This window comes from Athene cunicularia, assembly GCF_003259725.1.
Source record: "Athene cunicularia isolate RWA chromosome 20 unlocalized genomic scaffold, athCun1 chr20_part1, whole genome shotgun sequence".
Taxonomy (NCBI): domain Eukaryota; kingdom Metazoa; phylum Chordata; class Aves; order Strigiformes; family Strigidae; genus Athene; species Athene cunicularia.
In genome coordinates, this window is record NW_020799125.1 from 8086235 (window position 1) to 8110692 (window position 24458).

The 24458-nt window shown below is 36.6% G+C and overlaps 1 protein-coding gene across 3 annotated transcripts in view; it reads right to left on the reverse strand.

Annotated features, from left to right (window-relative positions):
• STAU1 (staufen double-stranded RNA binding protein 1) overlaps nucleotides 1–24446 on the reverse strand; it is a 29157-nt gene extending 4711 nt beyond the window's left edge. Inside the window, exons 1-12 of one of the 3 annotated variants that reach the window (XM_026862173.1) lie at nucleotides 24349–24446; nucleotides 19102–19168; nucleotides 14183–14457; nucleotides 13254–13378; nucleotides 11769–11925; nucleotides 9994–10132; nucleotides 9142–9307; nucleotides 3727–3825; nucleotides 2171–2401; nucleotides 1468–1611; nucleotides 1092–1238; nucleotides 268–340 (exon numbers count right to left, since the gene is read on the reverse strand). In XM_026862173.1, the coding sequence (XP_026717974.1) occupies nucleotides 268–340; nucleotides 1092–1238; nucleotides 1468–1611; nucleotides 2171–2401; nucleotides 3727–3825; nucleotides 9142–9307; nucleotides 9994–10132; nucleotides 11769–11925; nucleotides 13254–13378; nucleotides 14183–14375 (1474 nt within the window). In that variant the 5' untranslated portion in view covers nucleotides 14376–14457; nucleotides 19102–19168; nucleotides 24349–24446. The remainder of the gene's footprint in view (nucleotides 1–267; nucleotides 341–1091; nucleotides 1239–1467; nucleotides 1612–2170; nucleotides 2402–3726; nucleotides 3826–9141; nucleotides 9308–9993; nucleotides 10133–11768; nucleotides 11926–13253; nucleotides 13379–14182; nucleotides 14458–19101; nucleotides 19169–24348) is intronic. The other 2 variants (XM_026862174.1, XM_026862175.1) reach the window with 2 other exon arrangements.
• Nucleotides 24447–24458: the final 12 nt, after the last annotated feature.

Below are 24458 nucleotides of genomic sequence, written 5' to 3' on the forward strand. Positions count from 1 at the left end.
GGGTTCAGAAGTTTGTATTTCATCACTTAGACTATAGGAACAAATAACAAAACCATAGAATGACTGGAGCCACTGTTAAGTAATTGTGACTTGGGAGGAATAAACTCTTTGGGATCTCAACAAAACCTTCCCAAGAGGTACACTTAATTGCAGGCCAGCAGTTGCACACCGCTGCATCACAGACACTACTGAGGAGACTGAGAAACATGTCTTACATGCACACACATGGGCCAACAGGGCCAAGCTTCTTTCACTAAGGTTACTCACTAGTTGAAGTCTCTTCAGAGCCCGGCTCAAAGAAGGTTACTTTTCTCCCATCACCTGGTTTCTTCACTGGTGTCTTAAAAATAAAAGGAAAAAAGACAAACACACAATATCCCAAGTTTAAAATTTCAAGATGTAGGTGATCTGACTAGTCAAAATTTTACTGAAAAATTTAGTATTCAAAAACCTCAGTTATTACATAGCTACCAAGAAGAGACAAGTTCAATGGTTCTTATTCAGTGAATGACTAAACCTATTTATAGACCAGTGAAGTGGTATTAAGAACACAGATATTGAGAACTAGGTACCATAATAAAGCCAGTTAAACTAGCATTAGTTATTGGTATTGCTGAAGACAACATATGGACACAAATGAGCATAAACACAAAAAGGAAAAAACTAAAACCAAACTTGCTATTTTAACTGCCTGGTAACATCTGCTAAATCAAAAAGAGAATGCAAGGCTCTTTCCCCGCTCAGGGACCAACCACAGGAGGAGACCTGTAACAAACTTTTGACTGCAATTGGTGATAAGGCTGTGTAAATCTACTGCTACCACAAAGTCCTATAACCCATATGTCTGCAAGTTTCTAAGACCAATACATCAAGTATCACAGATTCTGAGCCATTCTATAAAGAATTTAGCTTTCTGATGAGATTTTGACTTACTTGCAAAACTGAAGCCTTCATGCACTATTCACAGTCACTTTCTGGCCAGGGCAGAAAGCATGACTTTACTACGCTGTTACTGCCTTGCAAATTTGCTATTGTTTCAACTCAGCTTTTGCTGTAGTATTAAACAGTGCTTGATTCTTAAAAACTGTTACCTTCTCTTCTGTCTTTAATGCTGGCTTTGGAGGTTGAGGTTGAGGGACTTTGAAACCTAAAAGTTCCAACATATTTTCAGCTGCATTGCGTTTAGCAACTTTTTTGTTCGTGCCCATTCCTTCAGCTGTGTGTACACCAACTTTCACCTGGACAAAAGAGGAATGAAAACCAAATCAATTCTCAAATAGTAGTATGAGAATTCACTTATTGGTGATCTGTGTCCTAGCATGCCATGAGACTCAAAATAGTTCGAGTGATCATTACTCTAAGCAAGTTGTCATTTACTATCAAATAGCATTGGCCTCCAAGAACAAAAAAACCAAACAGAAGTTACACAAACAACTGTATTTCATCATCTCAAATTAACATACAAACCTGCATAACAAACTCCCTGCGCCTTGGAAGACCACGTTCTGTGATGAGCATGTACTCTGGTTCCTTCTCTTTCTTGGCCTGCTGTATCTGGGCAAGTCTGCTAATGGGATTCATTCCTTGACCATATTCTGGACTTGTTTGCAGCTATATAGAACAATGTTTAGGAAATAAGCCAAAATTTGTGAATATTTGGTTAACAGACAAAAATGCAGTGTGCCACTGGATTCATTCATCTCTAGAGTCTAAGAACACTGAAATAGAAGTTACTTAATAAAACACTGTCACAGCCAGAGAAACACTCAATTTATTTGGCTCTGCTGCCACAGTTGACCACATATATCCTACCACAGGTAATAGTTTTTCAAATTCTAATCCTGCTATATTAGGAGTGACAGGCTTGTAGCAGAATTTGCACAAGAAAATCATGCAAAATTCAGAGCTGTAAAGTCTCAGACTTGAGTCAGAGCTTGATTTTTATGTGCTACTCATTCTTTTATATGGTTTCTCTTCCATCCTGAATTTACTGATAACTGTTGTAAAAGCGGTGTCAGAACCCCATGTGGGAGCAAAATATCCTTTCATTTGTAGTACCAGACTGCTGATAAACATTGAGCAGTTGAAGAATGTTTAAAATTAACTCAGAAACACCCCTCATCTGACAATTATTTACAACAGTCATATTTCCAATCTGTTTGTCTCTTACCTTCACTATTGATTTTGTTTTCTTTTTGATTCGTGGCTTCATTTTCTCAACTGTAGGGAGGGGTGGCAATTTTTTCAGTTCTTCTAGGACTGCTATTGCAGCATTTTTCTTGGAGATCTTCTTGCTCTTTCCTTCACCTTCACCCATGAATTCTCCAACTGACACCTTGGTTACAAAGCTCTTCATATGGGGAGGACCACTTTCCTTGGTCACCTGTTTCAGAGGGAAAAACTGAGTGAAAGCGTGATAAACACTTATTAAAAATGGTAGGGCACATTGTTTATAGTAAACTTCTCTCAAGAACTACGGATAAAGAGATTTAAGTGTCTCATACAATCCAGAAAGTAGAGATGTAAATCATACTTGTTCTAACAATATAATCCCACCCACATAAACATATACTTTAAAAAGGTCAGATGCAGCAAGCAGTAAACAGTATTTACGTAAGTCATCAACCCATCTGATTTTACCGATTTATTCTTTCAATATTAAAACATGACTGTTCTATTTCGTCAGTGTGTACTTCCACACAGTTAACATCACCTCATTAAATACATCATGTTACAGGAACAAAACATTACAGAGAAAGCAATTCTTTAGGATCCAGTATTTTAGTTAAGAAATCAAGAATTCTGGAGACATCTAAAGAGATAGCTGCCTATTACAGATTTAGTCTTGTAACTATATTAGTAATCCATCATACTTTAAAAAATAAAATATCCATAAAGTCAAAAAGTAAGAATGAATTAAGGACTTCCACCCACAACTGGCTTTGTGTGACAGCATATTTTTATCAGTGATGCTCAGGCTAATCTACAATAACTGAAAGCTTCACGTAAAATTTCACAGAACGGTTTTAAAAGCAATTTAGTTATACACAATTGCATTTTCTTACTATAATAATTCAGATAGTCAACTTAAATGGTACTCTGCCAGCTCAGGAAAGCAGCATGATAAATTAATATTTTAGTGAAACAGAGATGCTCCTATTGATTGAAGATAACTAAAATGATCAAGGAGGGGCAAAGAGGCAGCAAGCAGCCAGGCCAAAGGGAAAGGAAAGTAAGATGCACATGAGGTCCCCTCATGGCAAGAAAAGAAACCTATTTGTGAGATTCTGCAACTTGCATGTAGTCCACATCAGTGCTTAATCAAGCAAATACTTCCATAAATGTCTTTCAGAGTGAGCTATACTCTTTTGCCTCAACTTTGCACTTCAATGTTCTAACCATTAATGTGTTGTGTTTCATTTCTTCACTGTATTACTGATTTTTCAAAAAGTCTGGAAAAAAGATTGCACAGACAACCACAGTGTAGCTGTTCACTCATGTTATGATTTTAGTGCATGAATTTGTGAACAGGTGGATTTTTCTTTTTTCTTCACTTTACCATATAAACTCCAAGACAATCAGGGTGACTGTCAAAGGTAAAAGTGCATTCACAACTAACAAAACATGTTAAAAGTCAGTTGTTTGGTTATCTAGAAGAGACTCAACTTAATATGTACCCTTAATATTCTAATAAAAACAAATCTAGAGCTTGTAAAATAAACATACCTCAAAATTCACAGGCAAGTTCCTTTTAAGTGCAATCTCAAAAACTTGGCTTATTTCAGATTTATTGAGATTTTCATCATCTGGTTCTTTTCCGTTAACCTAAAAGAAGCATACTCTATTTAAAATAAAGATCCTAATAAATTGAATTTTATCCATCCAACCAGCTTACTGAACTCTCAAAATTTTAAGTAGTCTAACCTTTACTGCCATTTTACGTGAATGTGTAGAAATGCAGCACACATACTACAGAATTGAAACTTAAAAAGCTCATTTAAGGTGTATGTGTAAAAGCTAACAAACCTTCATATTTTCATGTGCTTGTTACAGGAAAGAACAAATGGAATAAGGGCCAATAGGTTTAAAAATCTATTTATATAAAAACAAACTGAAGTGTAAAATTTCCAAATGGAAGTACCTTTATGAAATACAATTTTCATATACTGATTGGACATTTGTAAAAGCACTAAGACAGTATCAGATAAGAGAAAGGGTGGAAAAAAAAAGATTCTGAGAATGGGACCAATGTGAATAAAGGATGGTTAATTAGACCCTGGCATAATCCTATCTTTTAACATGCTCCCTTGTAAATGCTTCATCTCGATTTTTTTCTCATCTGAAGAACATACTATCAGGAACTTGCCTTAAATCAAATGGTGTACATCTCTGAGAACTTACACCTGCTAGGAGGACAGCAGTGCCAGGTGAAGCTTACCTACAGGCACTTCTACGTATCTCCAGGTAAAATTTTGATTGTGATTCCAAAAATGTCTTCACTGATGTTGGGATCAACATGAACTAAGAGGCACGGTAACAGCAACAGAGAAATTTTAAGACTAAGTGTCCAGCAGTGATATTGGAAAGATTATGATAAAGATGAACAGCAACAATTTCACCAATTATATCATGCCACAATACTAGTTATGCAACCAGGTAACAAAAATGATTTAAATGTTTTATTGGAGCAGCAGAAATATGCTAGAGAGCTCTCATTGATTAAAAGTAGTTTTGATGGTAGCAAGCATCCCCAATGTCTGTTTTAATCTAACTTGTTCGTAACCTTGTATTGCAGGTTTGCACTGCAAACATTTCAGAAGAGCACATATAGCCCAAATCCTTTTACAATGATAGCATCTGATACTTCTGATCCCACTACTACAGCCAGTCTCCAACCTCTACACGGAGGCGTACATAGAACAATCTTCAGGTCTGCAAAAACTGAGACCACAGGATGGCACCACTCCCATAGGAGCGAGGCAGATACACTGGGCATTAGACTGCATGAGAAACGTGGAGGCAACACCTACACTAGAGGAACCATACTATACCTCAGCAGAAGGCACAACGCAGGTAAAAATTGGCAAAACCAAGACTGAATACAGGAATCAAAAGTCTTGATCATCATATTCTAAAACCTATTTCAAATGCAATTGGTAAGTTCAAAAGGAATAGCATCATATACCCAGTAAAAATATTTGAACTACTATGGTCTTATTTTATTATGGTCTAGGTGTTACAGCAAGTCTACCACCAGCACCTCTAGGAATGATCTGTCACTACCCTTACTGTCAAATCATTAGCACAATCACTTTAATTACAAATATTTTTCCTTTCCTTGTAATTTCAGATATATTCCAGTTTTTCAAATTCCAACATTTTTCCTTGCGAAGGTGACCAGGACTTCTCTTTATTGAATTAGATTTTTCCCATTTCATATCCTTTCAAGAGAATACAAATAAATAGTGCGGAATTATTTGCTATATTATGGTGTATATTCTTAACATACACCAAGTCTGTTCTGCCAGTGTGAAACACAGGTACTTTTCTTCAATACCTTTACCTAAAAAGAGTAAATTAATAGAAAAAGAACAACTAACAGACTATAGCTATTTTACCAATTAATTCATGTCTACTTGAGTTCTGGATCAGTTTATTTTATAAATAAAAAAAATAATACTTTTTCCCTGCACACCTCAATGCAGATTATCTATAAAGTCTACTTTTAAAGTAGTTTGCATGTGTGCATAAACTAAATTCCCCAAGGAATCTACATCGCTATATCAGAATGACACCACAAATATAAACATTTATTACTCTTCACTCTCGTCAAATTCTTCAAATCCATCTCTAACAAGTGAAAAAAACAGTCACAGAGAAAACAAAAGCAATAGATTAAAAAACTCCCAAGCAAACTGCAACAGTAATGTACTCCTTTAAGAAGGATTCATCCTTTCCCAGGAACTCTTTCAACAGGCACTTCCTTAAAGGCTGCTTATAAGCAGATATGACTGGGAATTGCTGATTAGAACTACATTGATTTCAACTTAGCTATCAGTCTATTTTCTTCCATATTAAGGGTATAGCAGCTGATATTTAACAAAGAAGTTCACAAAAAACATAGAAGCAATTCTGCTTTTTGTATTTTTAGACAAAAGTTAGGAAGCATAGCTTTCTAAGCTTTAAAATGATGCTTTATCACCTCTATCTTTGAACGTGCAAAGTAACCTCATACTGCAACTTTGTCAGTGTGTCTTAACTCCAGTCAGACTAACTTAGGTTAGGCCCTTTGGAGGTCTCCTGCTACAGCCTTGCACTCAAAGCAGAGCAGATTTTAAAATTAAATTGCATTTTTCAGGCAGGGCTTTGTTCAGTTGAGGGCTAATATTATTAAATTTTTTTTCCCTGCTACTTGCTTCTACATTTGTAGTCAGAGAAGGTGTGGGTCATTCTTACCCTCAAAGTCTAATCATTTTATTCAATTACTTCTTCTTAAGTACTGAATATTTTCTAATTTAAAATTACAAAAATTCTGTAAGTATAAAAATTTGTAAAATATTTTTTTAAAAAAGTACACCACTACCACCCCCCCAAAATAAGAATTTAAAAGTTGAAACAAATTCTGTTTACATACACACAGAAATGGGATACACAAACTACATTTAAAAGGAAAAGTACTGGCAACATCAAATGACAGGTAGGAAGTATCAGGGTTATGTCTCCTTGTGAAATCTCAATTTGCCTCCGTTGTATACACACATTGTAATAACACCTCCTGTGACCTTACACTACCATATCCTTCAAGGACTTTGCCTCACTGAATGCAGGAATAAGCAGTGCTCAGTAGTAAAATCTTCCTTATTTTATCTTCATTTTGTCTAGTGCAGAATGCTGTTACAAAACCAGCAATTTCTTAGACACTCCTAAAGCTACAATATTTGAAAGTTACAAATATTCATTTAAGTAGCAAATTTTAAATTAAGGTCTGATTTGAGTACTTATTATAAAACAGTACTCTGTTCAAAGGATTGCTCTCCTTAAGCATAGCTGCATTTCCTACTGCTCATTTTCTAGACAAGTCAAACAGAAAAATAAAACAACAAATGCTTGTTTCTTATGAAAGTTTAAGTGACTTGCCCAACATATATATAGCAGGGTCGAGCCACCGTTCAGCTCCCAAAGATCTTGCAACTTTTTTATTCATAAAATAATTCTCCCTTCTTGCAATCTCTTGCATCGTTCACAGTAGTACTTCCCCTTATTGTATCCTTAAAAAAAAGGGATAAAGGAAAGACTCTATAGGTTTACTTCATTTACCTCTCACTTTACACTCCTTACACTGAATGAGACATCCTATTAAAAAAGATACATCATGTAAAGACAATCACAGTGGTTGTTCTGAACATCTCACATTACTCAACTTTAAATACAACTACAAATATTCAGAAAGTCATTCTTACAGAAGCAATTCTAAAAAAACAAATACACAGAGAAGAATTCAGTTACATGTGATCCTATTATTTTCTGCAGAGTTGGACTCCTTGGGTCCAGTACACAGAACTTTGCTACCTGAGGTGGAAAATGGCTGATGACAGTAGGTTCTCTTCTACAAGTGTGAGTGCAAAGAGAGGATGTCATGCATCACTTACACAGAACAACAGTACTCAGGAATTATGGAGTTCCCCTGCACTGATGGGGAACATTCCCTCAGTCTTGACCTCTTCTGCGCTAAGACATCCAGCTTGTCCCTGACCACACTCTGGCTATCAACAGTTCTAGATTTCAGTGCAGAACTCATCTCCACTCCTTCAGCTTCTATTCCATCATCACTCTGTTCTCTCTGATAGCATTTGTAATCCCTTGACACTTAGTAGCCTCCATCATTCAATAATTTACATTCCTGCAGAACAGCTTGTCACCTGAACCACTACTATGAGTGACTCGTAGGCCTCTTCCCTGAACCATCAGATCCAGTGTTTTTGCCTAATTATCTGAGCAATGCTCTCTCCCACAAGCATGAAGTTTTAACTCAATGTCCCTTGGCTTCACAACACATTTCCTCAATCCTCTTGCTCTGTCATTCCTGGTAGTTCCCAGCTTTTTTTTTTTCCCTCCCTGTACAAGACCCTTTGTTACCTTCTTGCCCAATTCTTAATTTTTCTTCTTGCTCAGCCAGACTCCATATTTAGCAAGTTCTCACTCTCCCCAGATTGAAAGTTATCGCTCTAACCTTTGCTTCCTGTTCCTCACCTCTCTGGCAATATCCTAGTCTCTTTTGGTTCTAGGTTAATCTTGCATGGGCTCCTCCTCAACACAATCTAGATGCCAGCATGGAGTACATCAACAGACCCCTTTCTCTTAGTTCTAACATCATGCCCTCGTAACTCAGACATATATAATGAACCCATAAAGGGAAGAATAAATACCCTCTTTGTAGTAGTTTTTGGCCAAAGCAGTCAGCCAGCACACATGGAGAGTGTGCACGCAGCCAACCAGCCCCAGAAGCTATGGGTAACTCGTGTGCACACAATAAGGCCTTCTGCCTAAAGCAACTTAGCAAAGAAGCATGAATGAAACCAGTAACAGGGTTGTGGAATGGAAAGTGCTGGACAGCCATAAATATACAGAGGGATAAAAATTTGCTTCTTATATTCATATCAGAACGTGTATATGAGTTTACTCTTCCATGAACTTCCTGCTTCTCTGGAATTTCAATGGTTCTTTCCAAAATCATGTAGGAATTTTGCCCAGGAAACAAACCCATGTCTGATTTCTATGTTGCCCATACTAGAATGCAAGTACCCCATTTATGCACTTCTTCAGAAGTTTGTATATGATCTGTACCTGATAAGATATTAGTTCCTATCTATGCTTCCAGTGCTCATATCTGACAGAGGTCTATAGCATTGCTGTGGAAAAATATGACAGCAGAAGAATTAATATAATCATTTTGGAAAGCTCTAGTTCCATAGAAATGTATGTTTTTAAATCAAAGTGTTTCTATTGACACAAGTAGGTCAACACTACCACAGAGAACTAAATTTCACAACTGTCATTTTCCTTTCAATAAGGAAAATATCTACAACAATATCTCCGTTTCTCTTAGCAGTTTACGCTTACAACACTAAGATTAATTCCCACCTCTGGTTTCTCAGGCAAGGGCTCATTCTGCAGAACTTTCAGTGCTTTAGCAGCTGCATCATGCTTAGCAGCTTGTCTTGTTCTTCCTTTCCCATGAAACTGCTGCCCTCCAATTGAAAGCTCAACTTGATAAAGTAAGGGCCCAACAGGAAATGGGTAAAAGTACCTGCAATGAGAGATTGAAATAAGCAAATAGTTTGACCTAAAAAGTAAACAGAAACATAATTTATGCGCAGAAGAATCTCTTGGATACCAGTAACCACAAATGAGCAGTAAAGCACTAGTATTAAGAAGCTGAATTTTGCTTTAAATTCTAGAAGATTTCAGGGAGAGACCTTTGAAACAAGAGTATCAGTATTTCCAACTAGAACAGAGAAAGACAACATAATTATGCTTTTATAGACTTGGCAGTCCAGTAAGTTCTGAATTCTCAATTCCTGTGCCCATATAAAATTCTTTAAACTTAAGCTTTAATTTAAATAGTTTTAGAAAAAGCTTCAAACTGTTTTCTTCACTTTTGTTTTTACAAAGAAAGGAAATGCAATAAATATTTAACCATTTCATGAAGGTGGCTATATCCAAATGCCCTCAAAAAAAACTTCATCATTTGGTTCAGTTCCCTTTTTCCACCCCTCCAAAGAAAAAAAATCCCTTAAATAAGACAAATATTAATGGGGTGTACTTATCAAAACCTTTTGCCTCATAAAGTGGCTATGTTTCAAGCTGAATATCCCTTTAAGGGATGCTGTATTTTTAGCCAGTTTTCAGAAGATAGTATCAAAGCACTCAGATGATGAGAGCAGAAGTTCAAAGATATGAAACTGCAAAACCAAAAAATTAAACAATACATACCGTGGAGGATAAGTACCACCTCTCATAGTATAGTTATAAGTGGATCTCATCCCCGTATAAGGATCAATAGGTTTGTACATAGGTTTCTTTCCCAGTTTCATGCAAAGTGCATTTAACTCCACTGTGGGGGTTACACTGTCTAGATGAAAGGGAATATAAAGAGAGTTGTCCAACTGCCACAAGGAACTGAAACAATCTAAACTGTCATGCTGTCTCAAAGCAGGGAAAAATGAGCTCAAGTTTTGCCATAAGCAGTATCTTAAATGAATGAATCCTGAATAGAAATGCTAATGAACACAAAGAAAATAAGTCTATATGATGTATATTAAATTAGCAGCCTAGTACAGTTGTGACAAATCCTGTTACAAAAAAGTGAATTTGCTGGGGGCTTTTTTTTCCTTTTCTTTTTTTTTGTTTTGCTTTAAACTTGTGAAGCTACCAATTTATTTTATTTTTACAGCATATCTAACAAAGTGGTCTGCAGAACAGAAATTTCTCTTCCAAAAAAATACTTTTAAATTAAGTCAGCAGCCATGGTACATACCTTCCGTGTCTATTGTTTATTGAGATGATCAAATGTTTCTCTCTGTACTCTAAGACCTAAGAAATGTTTTTATGACTCTTCACTTGCAAATTGCAACTGGACTTCTCAAAAGGCAGGTATATTGCTACTGAGGCCTATAAACATTCCTCTCAATGCAGATATCATGTGGATGAAAAATAACTCCCTGACTATTCTCATTTGAGAAAGAACAGTCACATAAATGGTCATTATTTCTACCACAGACCTCACTGGCTCAAAAACCAGTGTGTACTCCAGTACAACAGTGTTTTGTTATAAGGCACTTGCCAAAAGAAAATGAAATTATGGGACAGATTCAGACCGAATAAATAATTGCTACCTTTAATATTTTCACTGTACAAAGTGTTTCTAAAGAACTCAGGTGATATCAGAAGACAACTGGCACAGAAGTTAAGTTTTAACCTTTGCTGAAAATACTAATGCTATCTCAATAACTTTGAATTCAAGAGACTAAGAGTAAATGAAAAACAATCACACGTGCAGCTCAGATGTGAAGCTAGTTCATACTTAGTCTTACATTTTAAATATATCTTAAAAGCAATCTTTGTAGTTAGCTCCCTAAGTATAGCAAACTACAACTTAAATGCTTTTATACAAATCAACACCTATTTCTCTTTAAAGAAGTACAAATGATGCAAATTCCAGTTCTGAACCAATCGCTCAAAACAAATTTAACAGTTTTGGTTTTGGAGTTGCTTGCTTTTTTCTTTTCTTTCTTTTTTTTTAAATTAAACATTTCTGAAGAAACCTTTATTGTCAAGGTTTGAATTGTCCTATCAAAATTACCAAACACATTCATCTGCCCATGCAAAAGATTATTCTTTGAGTGACTGAATTCCTCATGTTTTTGTTGTGGGTTTTTTTGTTGTTGTTGTTTGGATTTTTTTTACTTAGTTTTCTTAAGATCAGGATAAACATATTTTCCAGGATTTCACCAAGTGTTACAATATAAAACAGTAAGTTAATCACTGGGTTCTTCAAGCCTGCATAACTTGACAGAAAAACCCTATACTTTTAATTTGTCAAAATGATGATTTTTACCACGTTGCTTACAACAGAGATTAAATCAAGATTATTTTCTCACAAAACTTGACAACTGCCATTGTCACATGCAGAATCACTGGTTTTATTCATCCTCATGCAATTTTAAAATAGGTATTTTTTTGTTAAATCAGTTTGCTGTGGCATATACCTGGATTCTTGCCTTCACTACGAGATGGACGAGCTGTAGGTTTAGGGAATTTTGTCCCTTCCAAAGCTTTGGCAGCTGCTGCATGTTGCGCTTTTTTAATACTAGTTCCTTCAGCTTCCCAGTGCTGGTCCCCAAGAGTCAGTTGCACTGTAAACACCTAAAAAAGAAAAAACATTAATTTTATTACAAGCTGCTTCAGAATTCATGTAATTTATTAGACCCTCTTACATAAAACAATGAGTCTTTTAGTGATGCAAAAGATTGGAATATGGTAATCAAAGCTTTCTCAACTACCATGTCATCTCCAGATTTTAAACACTCTGGGCATTGATAGCATTTCCCTGATTACTGAACTAAGAATTTCAAAATGACTGTAGCTAGCAACTATCCTGCATACTGCATTAGATCACAAAGCTAAAAAACAAAAGACACAACATGTATGGAAGTGACAGCTACATGGACAGCTTGTATGTCAACATTATTCTGAAGAGCAGCCTTGAAATGTAGACTTTTTTTACTCCACATAACTCAATTCTTGCTTTAATACTGTGGGTTTTTTTTTTTAACAATATTCTTCAGCAGTTCGAAGAAAGATAGCTCACATTGCACCATAAAAGCTTCTACATGCCCACAGGTGAGCACAAGCCTATTTGATTATAAAGCAAAGCTCTGTGGTATTTCTTTTTTAAGTATGTCGGATAAGGAAGGATATATATTGCCCTATATTTTCACAAATTAAATCACACAACAACAAGTCAAGGTCTCTGTGGTAATTAAATGAAGCTTAATTTCAACAGATGCTCTGAATGTTATTCCAATAGTTTTAGTAAATGCAAACCTTGCGTCCTTTGCACATTGAAGGTGACATTACACATCTTTTGGACAAAAGATTTTAGTTCTTAAAATTATTCAAGGCAATTCCTCTAACATACAACACACACTGTTCCAGGAAACACCTTAAGGAGATGATATCAGATTAAGTAAAACACATCCCGGGCTGATTTTCCTTGTAGGCCTTGACCTCACATCTCACACAATAGAGATCCTGAATGAGGATTATAAAGTTTAATAATGCTAAAACTTCCTTCAGTGTTCTTCACAGTAACACAAACTGCTTGTATATTTGCTGTATTCCAGAAAAACGATCTCTCTGCATACAAACAGAACACCAAAGGAACTGTGTATTGCTGAAATTCTGACACACTGTAAAAGACATGCCATGATACGGGATGCACACCACATGCCGGTCTACCCCAGGCATTCTTATAGTCCCACTGTGAATTTTCCCACAGAAAATTTTCAGAACAGTCGAGATGTAGAATGAAAGCATATCTTTGCACTTCCCTACCATCGGTACTTTGGTGAGCTTCCCATTCCTCTCTGTATTCTGTATTACCTTCCACCAAAAGCATATACTTTGCCTTTCCACTTATGAAACTGAAAGACCATGAACAACAACAATAAGAAACTTAGATGAATATTTACCTTAGAATGAGCTGGACCTTGCTCACTCAAAAGCTTATACTCAGGTTGAATCTTGTTGAAACGGGCTAACTCATTCACAAGACACATTGGGGTTTTCTCTTTGGGGTTTGCCATGTTTGAAGGAGCTGAGAGATTACATAAAATCAGATAAATGAGCAAGCAGCTATGAACTCTACTACTATTTTAAATTTTAAAATAATAAATCTCATTGGCTTAGTGTTTAGTTGTCTGCAATATACCATTTCTCAGAAAAGATTTGTTGGAACGGACAGTTCTGCCTGTTAGCCAAACTGGCAACAACTTACCTAACTTTGGGATTTCCAAGCAATGCTCATGCTTAAAAGACAGCATCATTAAATTTAATGCTTTAATGCAAGCCAGGGGACTCCCACATTTAGCTTGCATCTTATGTGGTACCTTTCAAGAAGCAAATCTTCTAAGTATTCACCATGGTCATTTGCTTTGAATAATTTCAAAAAGCCAATTAATTTTGCTTTCTTTTTCCCATCTTTCCCTGTTACCTATTTTTTATTTATTACCTTTTATTTGCTCTATTTTATTAGAGCAATATATTTATCATTAAACTGGTTATAAAAGAACTAAAGTTTATAGAACTAAACAAACTATTTCAAACAACACATTTTTTGTATTTAAAACAAGCTACTTGTAGAAAAGACAGATAGCAATGTTTTAAAAATTCAATGATATACAATTTAAAATATTCTTTACTATTACAAACATTTCAATTATTAGAACTTTGTGGAAAAGTATGCTGTCTCAAACAGATTTCATTTAATAAGGAGAAAGCATTACAAAATACTGTAATTGGATAAATATTACTTTAAAAGTATTTGTAGGTGCAAAACATCAGAAATATTTCATGTCAAGCTAAACCCACTAAGAATATATACATTTATTAACAATCTTACCTGCAGCTGCATTGGTGGATGTAACTGATGCAGAGGGTAAAGCAGAGTTTTGGATAGGTCTACCTGCATTTTCAGAGGGCAAAGAACTAGTAGTAGAAGGAATACTCAAAGGCTGTGAAAGAGATGGGTTTTTATTCAATATTTGGCTCCCTGCAAGGGCAGCAGAAGGATTCTGAATTTGAACTTGAGACATGTTCACTTCCAACCAGAGCAAATTACTGTAGGTAAACAGCTTTGAATGCAGGCAAACTCAGTGATGAAGCCAAATTGCTGACCTAAAATGTAAAGATGAAAAAAATATTTAGCATTCTCTAGCTAAGAATCTATTGAAATGATTTCTCCATCAGCAAAAAGGGGAAAAAGCATTCAATCAAGCATCCATTGTTTCCATTTTGTATGCAATAAGTAACTTATCCAGTTTTAACAGCATATTTCAATCTATGTGCCCTATCTTTTAAGTTTCATATTAATTTATAAGAGTAGTCTAGAAGCTTCATTTATGCTTGTTCATTTAAGAGAACTATCCATCTGTTTTCCTCATCACTGAATCCACTTACAAAGCAAATCCAGTTACTTAAACTGATAGCCACTGCTTATATACTAAACAAAGAGCAACTTTCATGAACAGATTGCATTTCATGCATTCTACCATCTGAAGTTAAAGTTTTTAACTTGGAAGGGCAAGCAATAAATGCAGTCTTTACAAAACAACTATTTAGAGCATGCACACTTTATCATAATTATACACTTTTTGCCCCCAGGACCAGCAAGAATGCCTAGCCATTTATGAGGGGAAAACAACTGGTGTCTGGCAGAAAATGCCAAAGTAGCTATGACTGGGAAAAGCAAAGGTGTAAAAGTTCATAAACTATATAAGCTACATGTGTTTTGAAGGTTACTCCTATTTCAGTCAGAACGTGTCTCAGTCACAGTCCAAGCATCAGTTTAGTTATCTGGCCTTGCAACACTGTGGGACAAGCGCTGGAAGTGCTCACAGGCATCTATGTTCATTTAAGAAAAATCAAAAGTGATGAACTTGTACCAGTCAATGTGAAGTACTGTGATAGGTCTCTCCCTCACCGACAAATCAGCATTAGATTTCTCTTACACATGGATGCAACATTATCTTCATGCTCAAACAGTTAAACCTAAATATACACTAACGGGTTGCCAGTTTGAAGGCTATCACTGCTGCCAGAGTTCAGCTGCCCATATCCGCTTACGATCCATATATCAATTTATTTATCAAAAATAAATTGTACAGCCACTTAAATACATTTTACACACAAAGGCACACATACACTGGTCACCTACACATTTCATTAGGGCAGCAAACAAAGGTTTATTCTTTTCTAATTTATAGATGAAAAGGATAAGAGAAATCACTGCTCCAGATACCACCAGGGAGCTATTAGTAGCAACACAACTCCACTAGTGCTCTGTAAGCCTCAAATTCTGAACCTGTGAATGGACTTCCAAATGTAAGAGGAGCAGCAATGAGTCAGAGTGAAGTTTTTAGCCAGTTACTGACAAAACAAACCTAAGAGGAGAACCTAGGTTAATACATTCATGAATACAAAGATTTATTTATTTATTTGTTCATTAAATAATGGGAAAGAAGCTACTGGAACAGATACACCAACAAACCTACCATCTGGAATATTTTTACTTTGAAAAAACATCAAAACCATGTCAGGCTTATCATACTACTGGTTGGATAACTTTGTTTTTTACTAGAGAGCAAAATTAGTTCAGATCTCATTAGTTCAGAAGACCTATAAGTGTAAGTAGATTATACTCAAAACAAATCCTATATATGACTACTAAATTTGCAGAAGTTACACACTGGATGCATTGTAACTGAAAATGGTATCACAGAGTTTATCTAAAGGAACTCCAAGAAGTTGTAAGACAAAGTTGAAAAGTATGTAGAATAAGACTCCAGGGTAATAATTTCATAATCACTAAGTTTCATTCCCAGGAGCATCACTAGAAACACTGAAAATTTTCAAACATAATACAACAATAATAATTGCCTGGAAAAGACTATAAAGTCTTGCAGTGCAATAAAAAAAGCTAATTCTCCTTTCCTACTGAAGTGCAATACCCTTCAAAGTAACTGAAGTTAAACAGTTTCTAATCCACACATTTTAAGAAGACAACACAAAAGTTTTTATTTTGAAGCCAGTAATATCAGGGTTGTTCAGATCAAGCTGGAAAGGAAGCCTGAAATTCTTTTCAGCAACTCTCCCTACAATTACTTTGCTTTTAAAGCAAGGCACTATCCTTCATTTATTTGCCATCACCTGGTTTTAGAGAACATGGAATTTCAGCTCCAAAATACATACATTGAAGTGGTTTTCTAGTCATAAAATGCAGAGAACAGTAGTTCATACAAATCTCTAGTAATTTTTTCTCCCAAGAAAGGAAGTCCCTGACAAGGATATTATTAGTTCACTTTCTATATTTACAGCAGAGTACTACAGAATCTCACAGCAGTACAGCTCAGGCAGCTCTCTACCCAGCCCTCTCTCCATCAACAGTTACAGCCATCAGTGTTCAGCCTGGAAAAAGCTTTTCTTCAAGCACCTCTGGTTAGAATAATATTCAGGACAGACAGTTCAGCTGTTATTCACAAAAATCTGTGGAGACTTGAAGTCACATCCTAGTGCTTGAAACAATAAGGTTTTGGAAACCGATCCAATTTCAAATAGACTTCAGCTGTGCACATTTGACAACCAGACAAAAAAATTGCTGCAGACACATCCATAGCTCATAACCTGCTTATTCTCGGCACAGAGACCAATTGCCCAACTTCTTCTGCAGTCTGGCTGCTCAGTCACCTCTAGATGGACTAGAAAGGACCTAGAAAAGTGAAGTACACCTCGCTGGAATTCACCACATGCCCTCCCCCCAACCTTTCCACAAACTGGAAGAGTTCACCCCTTATGTACCTTCTGGGAATCCAAAGGACTTCAGACCTCACAAGAAACCAGGGATTGTGAGGTTAAGGACAGCTCGTTTTATAGTCTGTAAGACAGCAACAATCTCACCCACCTTTCTTTGCAAAATGCTTTGCATTGTAAGCGTAGCCATGATTTCCTGACCAAAATTACCAAATATCTAGACTCTGGAGCCATTAATTTAGCAAGAAAGAGAAGATGTACTTGACATACGAGTACTCCCTTCCATGACTGTTTCTAAAGGTGAAGGAAGGAAAAGCTGCAATGCCTAACCAAAAGGAAATTTTAAGGAATCAATAAGCTGTATCTTTACTTGAAATAGTAACCTGAAACCTGTAGAACAACACTGCTGCTCAAGGTTTATCTCCAAGACATTCAAGTAGCTGAGTACCTGGACATGCCAGTCTTTTGCCAAAGCTGAAAAGAAATTTATTACCAGGGAGAGAACTGAACTGCAATGAAAATAAAATGTTTCCAGTGAGTGTATAATTTTTAACCTAAGTGAATACAATGCTTGTTTCTACATAAATTGCTGTATCATCATGTTTCTCTCTCCTTCACAATACACCAATCTCACATGTTTTTATATTCAGATCAAAAGTTGAATCTACATCCTGTAAGTGGTCACCAATTCAGAATGATTTCTGAGTTCATTAGATTGAATTCGGGCAGAACCATGCAAAGTAGGCATTATAAACATCTTGTGGATTGCTGAAATTCCACTTTGCAAATTTCTGACCATTTTAGACACTAGGCAGCAACTTAAAAGATTATACCTTACAAGAATATACATACAAATAAATATTATTTTATTTTAAAAAACATTTAGCTCATGCTTTGACAAGCAACTTCAAAGAACACTCTGACAAAACAAACCCCAGTTTTGTTAGTATTTTTTCAGCTACCTGTGAAGTTTATGATAGTGTAGTTGATTTGTGTGAAGTATTTCACTAGGATATATGAACTCAGTGCCCATCATTGCACATTTAATTATAGGCTATTTGGGGATTATAAAAGGATTTACAGTGCTTTTATGAAGTAATATGCCCTCTACCCTATAATAGGCTTACAAAATCCCAACTATCCAAGAAAAAGCACCATAATCTAGAAAGTTGAGGCTAACAACTTATAAAGGCTGTTTCAGTGGATAGAGAAGCAAAGAGACAGCATTATTTCACACATTTTTTTCCCATGTAATCAGGGGCTACCCACTTCAAACTTTTCAAAACAAATACTAGTTCAAATAACTGACCCCTATACAATACCTGAGGCGTTGCTAGAACATAAAACTTTGAAATATCACAAACATTGAAAAATAGGTGAATGAACAAACGTTCATTCCATCTCATAACACCGTCTCAGACAGCAGCTAATCCCATAACTTGCTCCTTTCCCACTCTTCCACACTTAATTTTCGCTAACTCACATATCAACATTTTAAAATTTATTGAGAGTGTTGCTCTAGAATTTTATCCTCGTGATGTTAATGGCTGCCATCAAACAGCTCAGTGACCTATGGACAATAATAAACTTAAAGATAGGGATTTTCAGATGACATAGCACTGTTCCCCACTCCAGCTTTTTGATTTTTATTTTCTTCTGGCACATCAATGCCTGGAATATTCCCAGGAATTCTGAATACATTAAAATTCAAAGTTCAGAAGTCACTAAGGTAACCAAAAGGCAAGTAAAGAAATGTACAAAGATGTGAACATGTCTCAGTCCACTCAGCCAAAAATAAATTAAAATCTTCCTATATAAAAGAAAGAATGTAGCATTTTCACATAAAAATTCTCCCAGGGCTTTTTTGTGTTAAAATTCCCAAAATTGTTGTAGGTGGAAGCCAGAGGATCAACCAAAAACCAGACACCTTCTGTTTTACCACAACTGTGGTTTCTTTAACATGAAGCAAATAAAAGGTAAGAAGCTTTAATGTTTTAAGTATATTTCCTGTACCTTTAGGAGATCCAGAGAGTGAAGATTTGGATTTGGTTCAGAATAGGATATTTATGATGGAGTATGCCTAAAAGGAAAAACAAAGAGTTAGCATTTTGTGTCCTAAAGCTACAAAAAGATCTTCTGTAGTAAATGTCACCACTATGAGTTTGCCTCATCTGTTTGGATGACAAGAATTTGTATGACCATTAAATTCTCACTGACAGACTGCTCAGCAGAGCTATGTTTTTCTAAGCAGAAATTCCAATCTGATCCAGGAATCTTCTTTCCTTGCTCTTTCCCCAAACCCAAGTGATTTTTCTTACAGAAACTGTGGAATCTCACAATAGTGCTCTTTGCAGAATTTTAAGTCACCTGCAAATTTTCTTTCTGCAAGAAGGCTTCCAGTTACGTAGAAGTTAACCTTCTTCCTAACAGCTCTAGAGATCAGCTACTGAAATTAGACCTTAATTCACAAAGGCAAACCAAAAGCAAGTCGCTAACCTGAGAAACTCTGGCAGCTATTAACTGCAAAAATCTGATACAAATTTTACCTTTTGGCTACTTTTCCAGTTTCATGATTTCACTCATAAATAGGTGTATAAAAAGTCAACCTAGTGAAATCTATTTTAGAATAAAATTGCTTCAGTACTTAATATGAAACCTGTCACTGCATGGACTGCTCTAAATGGAAATCAAAACTTATTTTACTCTGCTTACAAATATAGCACAAAGTGTTTAATCCTTCTTTTCCATGACTAAAGCCAACTGCATGCAGATGCTAGCAACATTACTACGACTAACAAAATGGGTAAGATCACAATCTTGATTAAGGTTAGAAGAGGATGTAGATAAACAAGCTCTTGAAATTATTTCAGACAGCCATTTCAAAATCCTACAACAAATGTTAGAACTATAACCAGTTATCTTGGAAGAGTCCTGCAGAACAGGTGAGGATACAGAGCCTGAAAAAGACAGACATCATGCCTATTTTTTTAACTGGAAAGTGAAGAAGGGAGACAAGAGGATTACAGTCCTGTCAGTTCAATTTCTCTTCTGGAAGTTTTTGGGGAGCTTAATTAAGCACATGGAAAACAAGGAAATGGGTAATACTCTCAGGTAGGGTCAAAACCAAGTTATATAAAGACAACTGAATTTTCTCCAGCCATCTCTGGTGGTCTAACCTGGCTCAAAAATTAATCACTTGATCTCAGCAAAATTTTGGGCAGGGACTTCTGCTGATCAAACACAGGACAGAAAAAAACACCAATTGACACCACCAGGGTGTGAGAAGAGTTACAACCAATATAACATTGTTACTTCACACAAGCCAATGCTGACAGGCTCTTTTAGAAAAAGCAATCATCAGAGAGATGCAGAAATGGAAAAATAGCCTGAGAGGTATCTGCAGTAGTCCTTCTACTCTGTACTCAAGTGTTCCTGAGCCCTCAGCTGGAGCATTGCATCCACACATGAGTACCACCATGCTTTAAGACAGATGTGGACCCAGTTAGCAAAAACAAAGTAGGAAAAGCACAAAACATTCAGCTTTAGACAAATATGACATATAAGAAAAACACTGAAGGATTTGGCCTTGGCTGAAGAGGGGAGGGCTGGCTGGGGCCTGACAACCAGGAGTCTGCAAGTACATAAAGGGGTGTTGGAGTGGAAAAGAAAAATCTTTTCTTCATGCTTAAAGTGTCAGATCTAGAGGCAAGAGGCTTAACAGTGCACCAGGAAAATGCTTTCTGATAGTAATGGCTGCAATGAACTATACTGCTTTCGGTGGCAGAGGTGACTTCACTGTTGGCAAACTTAAAGTAATTGATAAAACGTCCATTTAGAATAAGGCTGGCATACCTGACACCGCAGAGGGATGGACTACTTCACTCCCTGGAGTCCCTTTCAGTCCAGATTCCCATGGTTGTGGACACACTTTTGTGTACCTGACTGTAACAGCACATTTCTGTCTCTTATCAGAGGAAGACAATGGCCTGGCTGTTAAATAACAGGTTTGGCAAAAAGGGGGATCTCCCATGGCTCTGAACTCTGTAAACCACTTAAAAATACAAGAGAGACTAAACCCTTGAAGAATTGGGTTTTAATCACTGTCAGGACCAGAATATGGAAAGGTGTCCTGTTCCTTGGGATGCGCACATTGAGGAGGTTGGAAGTTATGACATCTCACTACGCTGCCTGCTACAGAGTTGCCTGTGAACCCCATTAAAACTTCCTTTGCGTTCATTCATGACCCACCAGCACTTGGCAGGAAAGGGTTTTTACTGAAGAACGCCAGAGTAGAATGAGAAACAGAACTGATACCAGATAAAACCATCGAGGTTCAAATTACAAGGACCTCTTGACATCACCAACTAAAAATCACATCATAAACAACATCCAAGAAAAAGTTTTAACTATAGGAAACGAGGTTTCAAATTAAGCATTAATTTCTTCCTGAAAAGCAGATGCTTCACAACATAGTTCATCTGAACAGCTACTGACCCTTCAGTCATGTAGCTAGCAAAGAAGATTAACTGTTCCTTATCAACAACAAACTGTTCTCAAAGCAGAAAAGTTCATTTATCTCTGTTTCACACATGGATAACTAGAACACAAACCCCAAGTCCTGTCCTTGCAAAAGGATGTAGGTATCAGAGGTGGGGGCTAGGCAGAACTGACACAACTAAGTGAACTGTGGAATGCACATTTATTCTCTGACACCTGTATTTTCACATGCCTGTAGCTCTGTTGCCACTCGGTGTCAACCAACCATCATTTGGGTAAAAGCAGGGCACTGCTGTAGTGCTTATCTGCCACATAGGAACAATCTGCTGAGCTGGTCCGACAGAGGCGGCCAATCCCCCACAGCTCAAATCAGAATTTATGGTCACATCAAAGACCCACTGTCCAACACACCATTTTCACCTACTGTTTGCAAACTGGGGAATATTAGAGTGCATTCATTACCTAAACAAAATACCAGTTAGAAACATTCCCTCTCTCTCCCTTTTTTTAAAGGAGCTTTAAATAACTCAAGATAAAAAAATATGGTGGCTGAGTCTCTTTTGTCCCACACTCAACCATTTTGGAGCACAAAGAACAAATTCCCACAAATTCTAGAAGGTTTGTTGAGATGGTTGCTTTCAAATATACCTTTGAAAAACCCACATCAGGGGTAACTGTAATATATAGCATAAAATTCTAAATTGTTTGACTACTACAACAGCGTTTAATAACAACATCTAATTATTTAGTTAGAAAGTCTAAATAAATATTCGCTACCAATCAAGATTAAAAAAAAGACTACAAATTTTACAGACTTAAGGCTATTTACACAAAATGTAAAACACTAGCCGAACAATGTTTTCTTCTTAGATAAATCTTTTTCTATAATATTTGGGCAAGACAGAGTACATCTCAAAGGCAAGATACACAGTAGAAAAAGATTATTCTCTTTTTGAGTACGGTAAGATGAAGGGCAAAATGCTGAATATTAAGCAAATTAGTTTGGGAGCTAAAACATGGATTATTAACAAGAGAACAGGTGATGAAAAGCTAAAATTTGAAAGTAAAATCTGAAGGAAAAGAGAGAACTAGCAGATGTACACATAAACGAGACAGTTCTAAACATAATGCAACATAATAAACCAGAAAGTGATAAGTCAATCATGAATAAAGATAAATGCTTAAATGCTTACTTCTAGCTGAATTAGTACTGCAACAAAATATTTAATGATTTTTTTTTCCCTGCAGTAGAATAGGTCAAAAAAGCCCACTGATACTGATTACAGTTAACATGATAATCAGTGCAGAGATCTCTATTGTTCAAGTTCCATCTTCAAGAACTCTAATAAAATAATCAACCCCTCAGCAAGAATCGGAGACAAAGCAATGACAAATTTTTTTTTTTGAAAGTTCCTATGTCTTCAGAATAAAGTTGCTGTTCTTCAGCAAGATCTGAAAGGCTTTTACTTTTGCTCTGACTTTGTACAGTTATATCACCCCAAATTTATTTCAACCTATGAATACTTCAGTTTTGCCATGAAATACCTAATTGACTGGTATTGACAGCAAAAAAATGATTAATGACAAATGTTATGAAAAATTTCAAAGAAAGAGTGGCTGCTTAAAATAATAATAAAAAAATAATTGTATCTTGCATACACCCTTTAAGGAGAGTTTTGAAATGAGATTCTGATCCAACATCAGAAAATAGAAAATACAGTAAAAATTTCAACCCATTGGCTTTTTAAATTTCCATCAAGATGTGACAGATATCCAGTGAATATCTCTGTAAAAGTTTGAAAATACAAATTTGTTGCATATATGCGATGATCGATAAATCACTTTATTACATCATAGCTATAGCTGCATCATTAAAACTCGAGTTCTGATATTCACTAGTATTTAAAAAATATATATTTCTCCCAGTTTGAGCAAGGGAACTATGTAATACACTTGCATGTTCTAGTTAGAAAAAAGATTTTATAAATATACTATTCCAAAAGTAGACAAAGAACTGCATTCAGTTATTTTATTTCACTGCTATATATACACCTAGCTTTTACATTCCAAATGATGTTCCTCCCAGGTTTGCCTTAACCCTGCCAGAAAAGCAATGACAAAAATACCGGACAGATGCATAAATCAGAAAAATGGCTGTCAACATTACTAGCTATAGTATCACCTAGATGGACAACCCAAACCAGTTAAACCCTGTAAAACCTCTAGGACAGATACACGTGTAAAGATTTAAAAGGAACTTGTTGCTATTACATCTTTTTAAAAACTAGTGTTGTGATCAAAAAACAGTGAAAACTGAGGCTGGTGCAGTGATGGCTGCCAAACCCAGTGGGCAATGAGGAGAAAGTGTGATGATGCCAGTGTTCAGAAAGCAAGCTAAAGCTGCTAATACCAGCTGTCTCAGTGTTTGCACTGTAATCTGTACAAGAAGGCTGGGGGCGTCTCCTGCTGTTGTCACCATATCTACACCTTTTATCAGAACAGTCAGACAAGTCTAGTTCAGTCTCGGGAGTTTTGCTACCAAGATCATGTGCCCCTGAGACTTTGCAGAAGTCTGTGACTGTTGTCACCCGCTCTGGGCAATCTGGAGAAGTGGGATGGCTACAGCCACTTTCTCCAAGGGGTTCAGAGAGCCTAAACCAGTTGAGCTGCCATCAACCCCTGTTCCGGGGGGGCCCAAAGCCACCACTGTCGCCCTCTCAGCTGAAACGGGGACTGCGGGCAGAGAAGGATTGCCAACATCACCTGCCTGGAGCACTCGGGGTGCCTGGTGCTGCCGCTTGCCCCGTCTCACAGAGCTCAGGGAGCCCAGCCCCGCCGCTGTCACCTCCCTCGCCGGGGCCGGCCAAGTCACC